Source organism: Apis dorsata, unplaced genomic scaffold (genome assembly GCF_000469605.1).
Source record: "Apis dorsata unplaced genomic scaffold, Apis dorsata 1.3 scaffold_73, whole genome shotgun sequence".
NCBI classification, from domain to species: Eukaryota; Metazoa; Arthropoda; class Insecta; order Hymenoptera; family Apidae; genus Apis; species Apis dorsata.
In genome coordinates, this window is record NW_006263371.1 from 1,253,039 (window position 1) to 1,268,001 (window position 14,963).

Genomic DNA, 14,963 nt, shown 5'->3' on the forward strand with positions numbered 1-14,963 from the left:
GTAATGAAATACACGAAAATTAAGTCAAATAGAGTTAGAATGTTAAGTTTCTGATACCAGGGAGAAAAAAATGGGAAAATCTTTATTATGCAAATTATCTTTGATGCGAGATTAAATATTAATAGTGATTTGCAATATTAATTTTTTCTTTAAACTCGATGTAAAATTTTCCTCGGTAATTTTATATAGCTGGGATTTTTTTTAAAATTATATTACTTGTCATTAAATTTCAGAATCTTTTATTTATTTATTTTCTTCTCATCGAAACTACTTTTATATTGTTAATTTTTTATTCAATTACCTAGTAAAGATTCTTTATGGAAATATAATCAGTGGTCTTCAAAGATATCTTTAAAAATATCTGCTGGAAGATTAATTTTTCTTATATTTTTTTTTCTTTCTTATGTAAAAAAAAAAAAAAAGAAAGGGGGAGAGAGGGAGAAAAAGGTATCCCCTGTTCTGGATTTTTACAGAGCTCAAAGTGAAATGTCTCGTTTCAAGGGAAAAATAGAGAATGCTTAAAGAAGGAGAAAGGGAAGAATGAAAAAGTGTTCTCTGAGACATTTTAACGAGAAATCGATATCTCTACTTTTAGCAATGAAGTACAATTAATTATTTATCATTTTTAAAAACACACTCTTCTCTCCTTTTGAACTTCAATCGTGAAAGAAATTTACAGTTTCTTTGTTTCCCAAATTGATTGTTACTTAAACAGTTACTATATTATAGCTGTATAGATTTTACAATATTACAATACACATGATAAGAATTTCTTATTTTTAAAAGTTTTAAATTATTTTAAATTAAATATAACGTGATAAACGCTAATGTTAATATTTAAGTAATGTTAATATTTAAGTAATGTCTTTTATGAAAATTTTTTGTAAAAAAACTTCAGTTTTGCATTAAATTTTAAACCAATTTTGAAATCAATCAATACAAACATTTTCCAAATGAAACCAATCTAATATGCAAATATTATACAATTTCGAATTAACAATAATTAATATACTACACACACTCATCCTCTAATTTCATTTCCAGTTATTAATATCTATTAATTTAACAATTAATCATTTCATTTCTATCAACTCTATCCATACCATTAACGCATGTACACAATCTTTCCCATCCATTATAATAATTTCAACATTGATTTCCTCCTCACGACCACTATCGTTAATAGTTTACCTTTAACACCGTTATATTTATTTCTCAATTTCCCCATTTTCTTTTGAATCGCTCTCTTGGTTTCCTTTTATTTAAAAAAGAAAAAGAAACACGCTTGAGACAAAAAAAAAAAAAAAAGAAAAAAAAAAGATCGAAATGTTGACGTTTCATTGGCTTGCAAAGTAGTTTCTATTGTTCCCAGCAAATATTTAAATTGTTATATCTGTGGTCGGTGGAGGAAATCTCGCTTGGATGTAACATCGACGGAAGAATACGCGGAAATTCAATTACAGAGATAATTCTGCATTAATATTTGGATTCCGCGGGGCGACGAGTTTTCCTCTTTCTCTTTCTCTCTCTCTTCCTCTTTCTTCCTTTTTCACTCACGCACAGGCACACGTTCGATTTCAAAACTCGTCCTTTTTTTCGCTTTATCTTCGACGATAATTGATAATTCGTCCACGAAAGAGGAGGAATTTCTTCCCTCTTTGTTTCCGTAAATGTTTCAGATTCGAAGGGATCTCGCGATTTTTCAAAGAATCCTCGATCATTAATCATTTATCGATCATTGTGGAAATTATTTTACCTCCGGGAATTTTTGAAGAATTATTATTCTTCGCGTGAGTCTTCCTTGCAAAAGGAATTAAATTGGATCAAGTTATATTAAAGCCAACTGTTGGGAAAAATTATTATGCGCCATCCTTACGTCGTAAAACGTTTTATTTGTTTTTAAGTCTTGTTAAATTTATTTATTTATCTGACGATCATCTTCTTTTCTTTTCCTTCTTTTTTATATATATATATATAATTTTTTTTATTTAACATTCGATCAAACGAGTTAATATATTAAGATTAAACGTTAAATAATTTAAAAAAAAATTATATAAATAATTAAAAAACCTCGCAATATTATATTAATATTATAATTAATTATAATATATTTATATTATATTAATAATTAATTTATTTATCAAGGAAGGATCATTGACCAATTTCCAATTTACTTTTCTGACCGTGTCCTCTCCATTTTGTGTTGCAGGCGTTCCTGGAAATGGCGGATGAAAATGCTGCAGCGACGATGGTAAATTATTATGCCTCGTGCATGGCCCAGCTCCGTGGCAGAGCGGTCTACGTTCAATTCAGTAACCATCGTGAACTCAAAACGGATCAAACGCACACCAACAATGCGGTAAGTGACTCATCATCGATATTCCTGCTTGTTAATTATTTAATTGTGGCTTTGAAATTTTTTTAAAAAATTGAAAATTATATATTCCAAAAATTATATTCAAATTTAGAATATTATTGAATATTGATCTTGAGACGAGAAATTAATTCAAGAAAGATACTTTTTATTTAATTAATCTCCTTATAAATTTCTTTCTTAACGTTATAGCTATGTGTTTTTTTTTTTTACAAAATTATTTATTATTTATTATTCTCGCGAAAAAGAAATGATATCGTTTCTATCTTTCTCTCAATCACGATCGTAAGAAAAAATAATTGCGCCAATTTGAAGAAATAAATTTGCGACAGTGCACTTTCCAAATATCGTACGAAAAAAAAAAAAAAGAAAAAAGAAAAGAAAGAAATTCAAAAACAAGTCACTCTAAAAATCCACAATAAAACGAATTTTACCGCGCATTAGTGCAAAGCTCAAAGAAAAACCGGTCTTTCCACGCAGTTTTTTCTTCCTCCATACCGTTCAAGAAGCGTATTCAACGCTATCTTCCAACCGAAATTACTATTAAAAAGTTTTAGGGGAAAGAGGCTGAAGTCTGAAAAACATACTACCCTGCGTGGTTTTCCTCTGGCCAAGGGCTGTTTGCCCCCTCCTCCTACGTGACGACTGAATATGCGAGAACCGGACATACGCGATAATTTGCAGGCAAACGAAGAAAGCGCTCTTTGGATCCCTCCCCTTCCCCTTCTCTCCCCTCTTATATATTCACTTATTGCGAAGGCTGTTCGCGCAATTACTTTTTAACGAGTGGTCACGATATTTCACCCTGCTGGATTTTCACCATTTGCTATCGTGGACAAAGACGCGCGAAATTAGAGAATTCTAAAGGATGCTTCGCCATTTTCTTTTTTTCGTGCAATATTGGATTGGAAAGATATTAAAAGAACGGTATGTGAAATATATAGAATTTTGGAAATTTAAAGAAAGGGAATTGAGATTATGTTTTTGAATATTTTTAAGGCTTCTTTTGTTACGAACGAAAAGATTTATGAAAGTAATCGAATTAATGAAATGTTGAAAAGAAAATGATATCTTTGTCTTTTTTTGAAAATTATAATTTTGAAAATTATAATATAAATTAAATATAGAGTAATATTAGATATGTAGAATTTTGGAAATTTAAAGAAAGGGAGTTGAGATTATGTTTTTGAATATTTTTAAGATTTACGAACGAAAAGATTTCTGAAAGTAATCGAATTAATGAAATGTTGAAAAGAAAATAGTGATATCTTTGTCTTTTCGAAAATTATAATTATTGGAAGATGAGTATATAAAAGTAGAATAAATAGAATTAAATATAGAGTAATATTAGATATATAGAATTTTGGAAATTTAAAGAAAGGGAGTTGAGATTATGTTTTTGAATATTTTTAAGGTTTCTTTTGTTACGAACGAAAAGATTTCTAAAAGCAATCGAATTAATGAAATATATCTTTTGAAAAGAAAATGGCGATATCTTTGCCTCTTTGAAAATTAATTTGATTTCTAATTTGAATTTCCTAATATTTCGTACAATTGTAACTCGACATTAAATTTGACGAATAAAAACTTGTATCTTAGATCTAATTTTATCCTAAAATGTTAAGATGGCCGTCTGCCTCAGCTTCGATAATATTCGGTTTGCGGGTACATTTATGCTTCGATTATCGATATCTTGGCCGGTGTATCTCATTGGAAGCGCGTAATCGAAAGCTTTACGCGACAATGTCGAGCCAGTATCTCCTCTCAAAGCCTGTGAAACGCGTTTTCGGGATTCAGATTGTCTTCCTTCCATCCCGCCCCATCCACGATATCATTCGATGAACGTGATTAATTAACGTGTCCCATTCGATGCAAATGTTGGCTTCGAAGAATTTTATCGAGAGATTTACGGTGGCGGGAAATTGGCATTGGATTTTTACGATAAATTTCCCCATCTCGACCGTTCCACTGAATATTTTCCACTTGTTTGAATTTGAATAGAACAGGCGAAATGATCATAAAGTTCTTAATAAATCTTCACTTTGAACACTTTTTTTTTAAAATATTATTCCACGGTTGTTGTCCTCGATGAATGGAAAAATTATCTTTCGAAATTGTTTTGTCATTGAATTTATGGAATTTCTTTCGTTATTCGCGCGATTCGAAGAATAATTTCTTAATTTTTTTCAAGTGACAACTTCTTTTCATGGATATCGAGATTTTAAGGAATCAAAAATGCTCGAGAATTCGTAGAATAAAATCGACACAAAGAATGTGTACAAAGTGTAATTATAAAATTCAGATTTCAAAATTTTCTTTTTACCAACAACTGATTGATGTCCAATTGTGCGCTTAGATATTGAAATTCGGATGAAGATGTTTATCAAATGATTTCGAATCGAATTACTATCCTGTAATTGTGCAATCAAAATATAAAGGCGTATATTTTAATTTAAAAAAAAAAAAAGATGGAATTCCCTTTCGTCTCGATATACCGTAACTAATCTGTCGAAACAACGCGACACGATCGTCGAAATTATTGCCAAAATAGGAGCGTGCAAAGCCTCATCAACGATTCGTAGTCAATAAACGGGGACGGTCCTGGAAACTCCATTATAATTAACACGTCCATAATTTATGAACAATCCCCGGGGCAATCGAGTCCACTTGGTCCCCTCCGTTCTCAGCTCACTGGATACGTCGATATAAGTTGTCTTCCCGGATATTATACAATCTTTTGTCATCCCTTTGCTTCGTTTATCGCGATCCTTGGTTATATTCGATGTATATTTATAGTCTCGAGCAAAGGAATTTCTTTTTAACGAAGAGAGAGAGAGTTTTCATAGAGTTTTCATAGTTTTAATTACGTTTAAAATTAATTTAATTACGAAGATTTTCGATTAAATATATTTTAATTTGGAATTTAAAGGAAATGAAAGTTAAATTAACGATTCTAATAAAATATTAAGAGAAAAGAAATTTGCGGTAATCTCGATGCAGGATACGGAATCGGGGGGAAATATTCGTCAGCTTGTAAGCGCACTAGTCAACAATCCGTAAATCAAATTCCACGTTACGCCCCTCTGCTTCTCTTTGCCGCTCGTTTCTTTCTTCCGATTTGTTAACATGTAATAAAATTTCCCTCTTCAGTTGCTGTTGAATTCCCTGGTTCAAACAACGGGCCTCGATTGTACTTCTACGCGAGCTCGATTTACATCGCGTGTACCCTGGGAAAACAAATCCACTTCTAACGTACGGGCTTTTGCTCCCCGCCGAATTTTTGTTCCATTCCACGAAAATTTTTTTTCAATAGTCCTTCCACCCATACACAATCGTGTCGCGTTACTTTTCAAAGTTCAATGAAAATTTCTAGTTCCCAAATATACGTGAAAATGATGAAGAGGTGGAAGAGGTGAAAACAGGGATCGAGTGGTACGTCATTGCGTCAGATACGAATAACTAAAAACGATTAAATTTTCTTATTTTTACTTGATATTCGTCCCAAATGTTAATTCGCAAATATTTTCCAAAATAAATATTATTATGTTTTTATTCTCACGATTTTTAGAAGTGAATTGTTCTCTGTAGAATACGAGTTGAAATAATAATAAGAAAAATGGAAATCAGAATACAAAAATATAATAAATATATGAAAATTAATTTATCGATTGGAAACAAAGTTAATAATAAAGAACACGAAAGAGAATTTCGAGCAGAAAATTTAAATTTATTCTACAATTGATCTACTAGTCACATGATATATCGCAAACGTGACTTTCAACTGTTTTTCGGTGTCCTTGCTTCCCTGATAGAAAAATCGCAATTTTTAGAGAAGGAAATCAATTAACGTAGCTTGTAATCGATAGCATTCACACCGTTGGGGAAGCGTTTCCGGCAGGAGGAGCATCATGGAGGAATTAGTTCCTCCGATGAAATACGGACCAGATATCGTCGATATTTATTTGTATTGTTTTTGTTATGGGTAAGAAACGAGCGAGCCAACTTTTTACGACAGTTTTCTCTCCGCCATAAAGTGAGGATATTACTTATTAATTACGAAAGTTTTCTTATAGCTTTGGAAAGGAACAGGAAACACGAGCTTCCTTCTTTTTCCCCCCCTCCCTCTCCTCTTTTTTCAATCGAAAATAGTCGTTGTATATATCGCGAAGAAAGAAAAAGACGATTTCGTTTCGACGAAAGTTTGAACGAAAAATTCAACACCCACAATTTTTCCACCAATCCAATGTCTCGTCGAGTGAACGGTCTTCAAGTATTCTAAATATTTTAAATTAATATCGAGCACAATTATTATTATTATTTTTATTATTTTTTAATATTTTTTAATATTATTATTATATTTTTATTATTTTGTTATTATTATTATTATTATATTAGTCTCGAGCAAAATTTCACCGAAACGTCAAACTTTTCTTTTTACGTTTCTTTCCTATCGAAATTATCCTCCCCTCCGTTCTCATTCGTCGACCCTAATCTTTCGAAAGTGTTCGCTCGTCAGAAATCGAAAAAAAAAAAAAAAAAAAAAAAACCGGATTTCAAACAAAACACTTCCCCCGAACTCCGCCCCCCCCCCCCTTCCCTTTCCGCCCCCCTAATTTTTCAAAAGGGTTCCCCCCCCAAAAATCAAAAAAAAAAAAAAAAAAAAAACACCGGATTTCAAACGAAACAGTTCCCTCGAACTTGCTCCTCCCATCGTCTTCGAAACTTCCCTCGTAACCCACTTCCGCGCCATCTATAATTCATGGACGCTCCAATTTATCATCATCCAGGCCCCGAGCACGATGTACATAAATCGATATACCGGATCGAATAACGCGTAAAAAATCGAAAGCCTCTCGATCCATTGGAGAATCGAGGCCCGAGATCGGATGATAAAATGTTAATTACCGTTAATAAGCGGAGGAGGTTGATAAAGTCTGACAAAGCGGGGGAGGGGGTGGCTCGAGTTTCACGACGATGACACGAGGATCCCCATGGGGGGAGGGAGTTGTCAAACTGCTCTTTCCTTCCCTCCTCCGGTGATCCGGCAACTTGCCGGAAACGGACACCTATTCCGTGGGGAATGGGAAATTTCGCGATCACGCGAGCAGGGAAATGGCGGATAAGGGTGAACGATCTTTCACCCGTGGTTTAGGATCGCTGAAAGTTTACGTGCTTGGAAGCTTGATTTTGCGTATCAATCAACTGTATCAGTCGCATTGCTGAGTATTACGAATACGTACGAGGTTTCGTTTATTGGAAGTTTAACGTGTGAAGTAAAAAAGTGATACGAATACATCGTTGGTCAGACTTTTTATTATTATTGTATTACTGTAATGTATATTTCGAGCAAAAATTATTGGAATTAGGATTAACGAAGTAGTTTAGATTAGATAGTACTACGAATACGTACGAAGTTTCGTTATCTTGTTTATTGAAAGTTTAATGTGTGAAATAAAAAAGTGGTACGAATCCATCGTTGGCCAGGCTTATTATTATTATTGTAATGTATATTTCGAGCAAAAATTATTGGAATTAGGATTAACGAAGTAGTTTAGAATAGATAGTATTCGTATTACGAATATATACGAGGTTTTGTTTATTGAAAGTTTAACATAAAGTTATCGAGACTTTAGACAAGAAAATTAAGGCAAGTTATTGAAAGTTTAAGGCAAGAAAATGGTACGAATACATCGTTGATCAGATTTATTATTATTAGTATAATATTAAGTATATTTTGAGTAAAAATTATTAAGATTAACGAAATAGTGAATACGGAGGTTTCAGTTATTGGAAGTTTAATGTGTAAGGCAAGAAAGTGATACGAATACATCGTTAGTCAGACTTATTACTATTAATATTATTAAATGTATTAAAAATGTTAATTATGTATATTTCGAGCAAAAATTATTGGAATTAAGATTAACAAAGTAGTTTAGATTGGATTAATAATCGTACTACGAATATATGCAAGATTATTGAAAGTTTAATGTGTAAGGCAAGAAAGTAGTACGAATACATCGTTGAATAGACTTATTATTATTAGTATAATATTAAGTATATTTTGAATAAAAATTATTAAGATTAACGTAATAATGAATACGTACGAGGTTTCGGTTATTGGAAGTTTAACGTGTAAAATAAGAAAGTGGTACGAATACATCGTTGGTCAGCCTGGATATATTTCGAAAAAAGATTAATAAAGTAGTTTGGATTGAATGGAATAATAGTTTTAGATTGAATTGTAATTAATAGAAGTTCGTTATTCTTTTTTTTATTATAAATATTTTTCTATTTCGAGATTCTTCAAAATTTTTACCCCCATAAAAAGAGAATCTTAATATTATGACGTGATATATTTGAAAATGATAAGAATATAATTTAAGAATAATTGAAATGCAAATAGTATTTCAATTAAATGAATATTTGCATTTATCATTTTAGTCGAGGTCTATTTCGAGATTCTAAAAAAAAGTTCTTTCACCTTTATTGATAACGCTATATGATTTTCGGGAGCGAATAAAATAGAAAATTATTGAAGGGAAACCTCAAACGTTTCTCTATGATCGCTCGAATATAACGAGAAATTCGATCCGGGGTGGTTTTTTCCCTCGAACGAAGCACGAAATTAAACGCAGTCACGCGTGGACAGACGCCGGAGAATTTCTCGAAACCACTTCAACCCACGTCGTTCAAGCGGAAATTTCCGCGAATGCGAAGTATTTTAGCCACATAAAGTGCGCCAGAAGAATAAAGCAGTGGACTGTCCAAGGGGTGTGCAAAGATTCACCGGAATGCCGCACGATCGTCCACTATTTCGACCTGAATTTCCGCTGTTCCGTGATTCATAGAGAGATATTTGTTTCGTTTCATACGTCGTAAATACAGGATTATAATTCAGTTTCGTCCATAACATTTTATTCTCTATCGAATTTTTTTTCTGAAAATAAAAAGGTAGTACAGTATTTCCAATTCAATTATTCGCGTGCAAAACATGAATATGGCCATCTTCGAAACAGGAATCGATATAGATATTAATTTTTCAAATAAAATAAACTTTTAAATTACAAATTTATACAAAAAAGAAATTTCCATTTACAAATTTTTCAATCCCTCTCTCCATTCTTTTTCTATTATTTCAAAAAGATGCAACAACAAGTGGTTCATAAAGAATAAAATATAATATAAATAAGACATCCTTTCAATTATTTACATAAATCCCAAAAACAATAAAATCAAAGATCAATCCAGAATCAGTCTAATTTATACCCTTGAACACTCAGATATATCAGAATATTTGAACATTCCATCGTAGAATAAATTATTCTATTCTATTCTACTTTCCAAAAAAAAAAAAAAAAAAAAAAAAAAATATTTTTTTTTTTTCCAAAAAAAAAAAAAAAAAAAAAAAAAAATATTTTTTTTTTTTCCAAAAAAAAAAAAAAAAAAAAAAAAAAATATTTTTTTTTTTTCCAAAAAAAAAAAAAAAAAAAAAGAAAACGCACTTTTAACTTTATCCAATAAAATTGGCAAAGATTCTCGGAATCTTCGGGCTTCCACGAAGACGGATGCAGATCGATTTCGCGACGGAACGGTTGAAGATTGTTTGATTTTCCGCCCCCGCGTCGAATGATTTCTCGCTGAGCATCCTCGTGACAAACGACGCCGGGGAAGCAATCGCCGTGAAAGCCTCGGTTGCATGCACGTGCGGTTCTTGATAGGCGGCCAGCTTGTAGAACACCGCTTGACCACCGTGTTTCATGTCCCTTATGAGGGGGAAACGCGGCGGAAGTTGATGCTCCCGATAAGAATTTTATGAAGCCGCATCTAGCTTCCCCTGGTAATTCGGATTATGGGGATGTAATAACGCTCGAATCGATGGTTTCGTGGGTTTCACGTTGATTACGTAGAATTCGATGTGCTAGAGCTTGGAATTTCAAAGAAGATGAAAAAGATGCCAGTGTAAACTTGTAATAGAGAAACTTGTAATATGGATGTGTATCGAGAATTGTGGATGACAGGGGGGTAAGAATTTTGGAGCTAGAAGAAGGTATGAAAATTATGAAGATTTGAAAAATAAGAATTTTGTGAAGCCGCATCTAGCTTCGTAGAATGTAAAATTCGATGTGTTAGAGCTTGGAATTTCAAAGATGGAAAAGATGCCAATGTAATAAAGAAACTTGTAATATGGAATTGTGACACAGGAGTAAGAATTTTGGAGCTAGAAGAAGATATGAAAACTGTTTGAAAAATAAGAATTTTGTGAAGCCGCATCTAGCTTCGTAGAATGTAGAATTCGATGTGTTAGAGCTTGGAATTTCAAAGATGGAAAAGATGCCAATGTAATAAAGAAACTTGTAATATGGAATTGTGACACAGGAATAAGAATTTTGGAGCTAGAAGAAGATATGAAAACTGTTTAAAAAATAAGAATTTTGTGAAGCCGCATCTAGCTTCGTAGAATGTATAATTCGATGTGCTAGAGCTTGGAATTTGAAAGAAGATGGAAAAGATGCCAGTGTAAACTTGTAATATGGATATGTATCGAGAATTGTGGGTGCCAGGGAGGATAAGAATTTTGGGACTAGAAGAAGATATGAAAACTGTTTGAAAAATAAGAATTTTATGAAGCTTCATCTTTGCCTGATAATTGGAATTATGGGGATATAATAACACTCGAATTGATAGTTTCACGTTGATTACGTAGAATGCCAGAGCTTGGAATTTCAAAGAAGGTGGAAAAGATGCCAGTGTAAACTCGTAACAAGAAAACTATAATATAAATGTGTATCGAGAATTGTTGAACAAGAAGATTTTGGAGCTAGAAGAAGATATGAAAACTGTTTGAGTAAAGTGTGAAAAATAAGAATTTTATGAAGCTGCATTTAGCTTCACTTGGTAATTGGGATGTAATAACGAATTCAAATCAATGATTTCGTGGACTTCACATTGATTAGACATAAAATTCGATATGCTAGAGCTTGGGATTTAAAAGAAGATGAAAAAGATGCCAGTGTAAATTTCTAATAAAGAAACTTGGATGTGTATCGAGAATTGTGAGTGACAGGGGGGTAAGAATTTTGGAGCTAGAAGAAGATATGAAAACCGTTTGGGAAAAGTGTGAAAAATAGTGAAAGTTGCCAAGGTGTATTGAGATTTAAGAGATAAAAGTATCTATGCCAGATGGAATAGAAAAGAGTGAGAATTTTGGAACTATAGACTACTATTCGTTTTGTCAATTTATGTTGACAATTAGAGACAGTAAGGAATTTACTCGTGGATGGATTCTATTGGAATCGAGGTAATTTGGAAAACGAGAGATCAATTATTGAAAAGGAATGTATTCGAGGCGCAACTTGAAATAAACTGACAGATAATAATAACAACTATATTTCAACGAACAAGTTCACCGCAAATTCGCCGTTAAGTCTTGGTCCGGTTAAGTGGAGCACGTAATCGCAACTGTGTGTAAGTCCTATGGCCCTCTGTTGCATAAACAAAAACGCGAAACAAGGGGATTTTGTTGGCGTGTTGGAGAAAAAGTATTACACGGTGGGGGGGAGGGGGTAAAGGAGTACGGTTAATACATACGTCCACCCCTCTGGAGGGTAATATGTCAGTTAAGTAAGAAGCGCGGGAAGCTCGCCTCTGAATTTATATTTAACAAAGACGTTAAAAAAAACAGCTTTTTACATTTTATGTATACTAATTATATTACAGACTCTTGGTTCGTTCTCCCAAAGAGCGTTTGTTTCTTTTACTCTTCTTTCCCTTTTTTTTCTTTTTCCTTTTTTTTTTATCGTATTCTTTATATCCCCCCTCATCCTCTCTCCTCTGCCTCTGCCTCTACTCATTTTTATTATCTCGGAGAGGAGGAAACACAAGAGAAGGAGAGAAAGAAAGGGGAGGGAAAAAATCTACGTCACAATCCTTACCTTATGTTTTCTATCCCATTTCCTTCGTCTCAAGGAAATGACACTTCACCAATCGAAGAAGGAAATGTCCTTAACACTTGCTCCCGATCAAATAAGACATCAAAATCATCATCATCGTTCCAGTTTTTTTTTTCCAGTTTATTGCTATTATTTCTCAGTTATTTTTGTTGTTTATAAATTGCAATAAGAACGCCCTTTTTTTTTTTTCCTCTTCCTTCTCCTCCTCCCCCCCGATTCAATCGCTTCGCTCCAATTTCCAGTTACTTTCCAGCTGCTTTCCAATACTTTTTATTTACATCTTCGGTTCCAATCTCTCGAACCATTCGTGTCGTTAACTCAAAAACTTTTTCTCCCGCCCTCCCCTCTTAATTTCATCCTTTCCTCTTCCACTCTCTTCCTCTTGCTCAACTACAACTTGCTGCTACAAGCGCGAATTTCAAGACTCCTGTAAAGAGCTTCCTGTCGCAATTTGACAGACCTTGCCTCGAGAGGTATTTTTACGAGACTCCCTATCGCTTAAACCCCCTTCCTCCTGCCTCTGTATTCTCTATCCCTCCCCATTAGCCGGTAATCTGGAATGATTTAGACACTGCCACATTCCTTATCTTAGTAACTCATTCCACTGTATTTAAGTAAGAAAATTTTTTACTCTCGAAAATTAATATCGAATTTCATTCTCCATTGTCGATGTAATAAACTAACGTACGTCGTGAGAAATATTTTTGAGAACAAATGTCACTTCTTTTTCTTTTTTCTTTTTTTGTGTGTGTCATTGCCAAAATATTGAATATTTTAACCCTTTCATTACTAGTCGCTCTACATAAAACATCGTATTGTACATATGACTATTGGATTTACATCACAGTATCTTTCTCTAGAAATCAGTGACATCGGTATTTTGTTTTTGTCATTTCTTTCTCACGAGATTCCTCGATAATCACCAAAAAAAAAAAAAAAAAATGCCATAAACACGGCTTCTGACGATCATTTCTCGAGTACTGTGCACATTTTTGCTACGGAGAAATCGTCCGTGATAAATATTAATAATTAAACTATAACGATAGAGAAACAACGTTTCACTTCGTCGAGTAACTACAACTTCGAATTAACCTCCGATTTAAACCTTCTTCCACCCTTCCAATCAAACCAACCCCTCTCTTCACAGCTGCTTCATCCACATTTCCATCAGAAAAAAATGTGAATGAGAGGCGTTGGTTCAACGAAGAATGTGGCTAAGTTGACGCATCGCCGCATGACACGGAGGGGAGAGGAGGGGGTTCTTTTCGACAGGGCTCAGACACCTGTTTCCAACGGCGGCGGACCCGGTGGTCGCCTTTGCGACGGGAATATACGGGGTTGGCTAATGGTTTTTACCAGGGAGAGGAGGGAAAGTTTCGCCGGCCTTTGCCACGAAGCCCCATAAAAAAAGTATCCCGCGCAAAGCCGTGACATAATTCTGCCTTACGCCGGCCTGGTGCTTCCTCCCCCCTTTCCTTTGCGAAACTTTCTCGACGCGAAAGAAATTTTGTTCCAGCGATCAAAGACCGATGATGTTTCTTTTTTTTTTTTTAGGCAACATTTAAGAGATTTAATAATTTTAGATTTAATTTGTATAATAATTGAAATAATGTTTTATTCCATCGTGGAGCAAATTCTTCTAATAGGCTTGGATCGATCGAGTTTTCTATTCTTGTTTTATGCAGTTAGTTATTTTTTCTTTTGGTTTCTCTTAGTTTGTGGCTCGACGAAGAAGGGGATCAAGTTTTTCTTACGAAACTTAACGAGTGTTGAAACGATACGAAGGGTAACGAAGGGATTGACGTAACTTGGACAACGTCAACATGAAGGAAGGGGGCTTCGTTGCGTTGAATAATTGATATCTATCTATCTATCGTGTTATTCCACACCTTTAGGTCTTAGACTTGAATTTTTCTCCGTAAGTAAAATTGCTCAACTTGCATTTTAACACAATTCGTTTCAACGTTGTTTAACCCTTTGCGCTCCAATAATGACTCTCGATCACCACTTGGATTGATTTTTTTAGAATATCGCTTCATAAGTAGGTTCCTAAGCTCTTCACGTATAATCTTATGAGGTGTAGAATAATATATTATTGAATGGATAGATTTTTTATCTCAAATTAGACCGTGATCGTGAGTCGAACGACATCTTCGGCGTTAGTCTGAGTTTGACAGTCGTGGCAATAGAAATATTATTTTCAAAGTTTTTGAGTTTCGTAAGCGTGGAATACGGTATTGAAATTAGTTTAAGCGAAGATGAGTTTGATTTATCGTTATTGAGTGACAAAATTACTTCCATTCGTAAAGAAATTAACGATAGAGAAAGGAATGATGAACATAGAGATGAAATAAGAGGTATAAGAAGGCGAAAAATAAGAATAATAGATACTGAATGTGAAAGCAATAGTTGAAGCGAAGATATCGCAGAAGACACGGAAAATTCCAAATGGATAACACGCACAAAATCGGAAAATATATCGCGAAGAATACAATTTGTAGGACCGCAAGTATCTTCGAATATAAACGAAGCATTAGATTTTTTTAAACTATTTTTTACCAATGAACTTATTAATAAAATAGTGCGCGAAACGAATAATTATGCGATAAAAAAGTTAGAAGGAAAAGTACTGTTGCTCT

The 14,963-nt window shown here is 33.7% G+C and overlaps 1 protein-coding gene across 21 annotated transcripts in view; it reads left to right on the plus strand.

Annotated features, from left to right (window-relative positions):
* LOC102680558 (polypyrimidine tract-binding protein 2) overlaps window positions 1-14,963 on the plus strand; it is a 503,794-nt gene that overhangs the window by 425,271 nt on the left and 63,560 nt on the right. For all 21 annotated transcript variants that reach the window (XM_006610297.2, XM_006610300.2, XM_006610301.2 and 18 more), the window contains one exon: window positions 2,210-2,359. In XM_006610297.2, coding sequence (XP_006610360.1) covers window positions 2,210-2,359 — 150 coding nt within the window. The remainder of the gene's footprint in view (window positions 1-2,209; window positions 2,360-14,963) is intronic.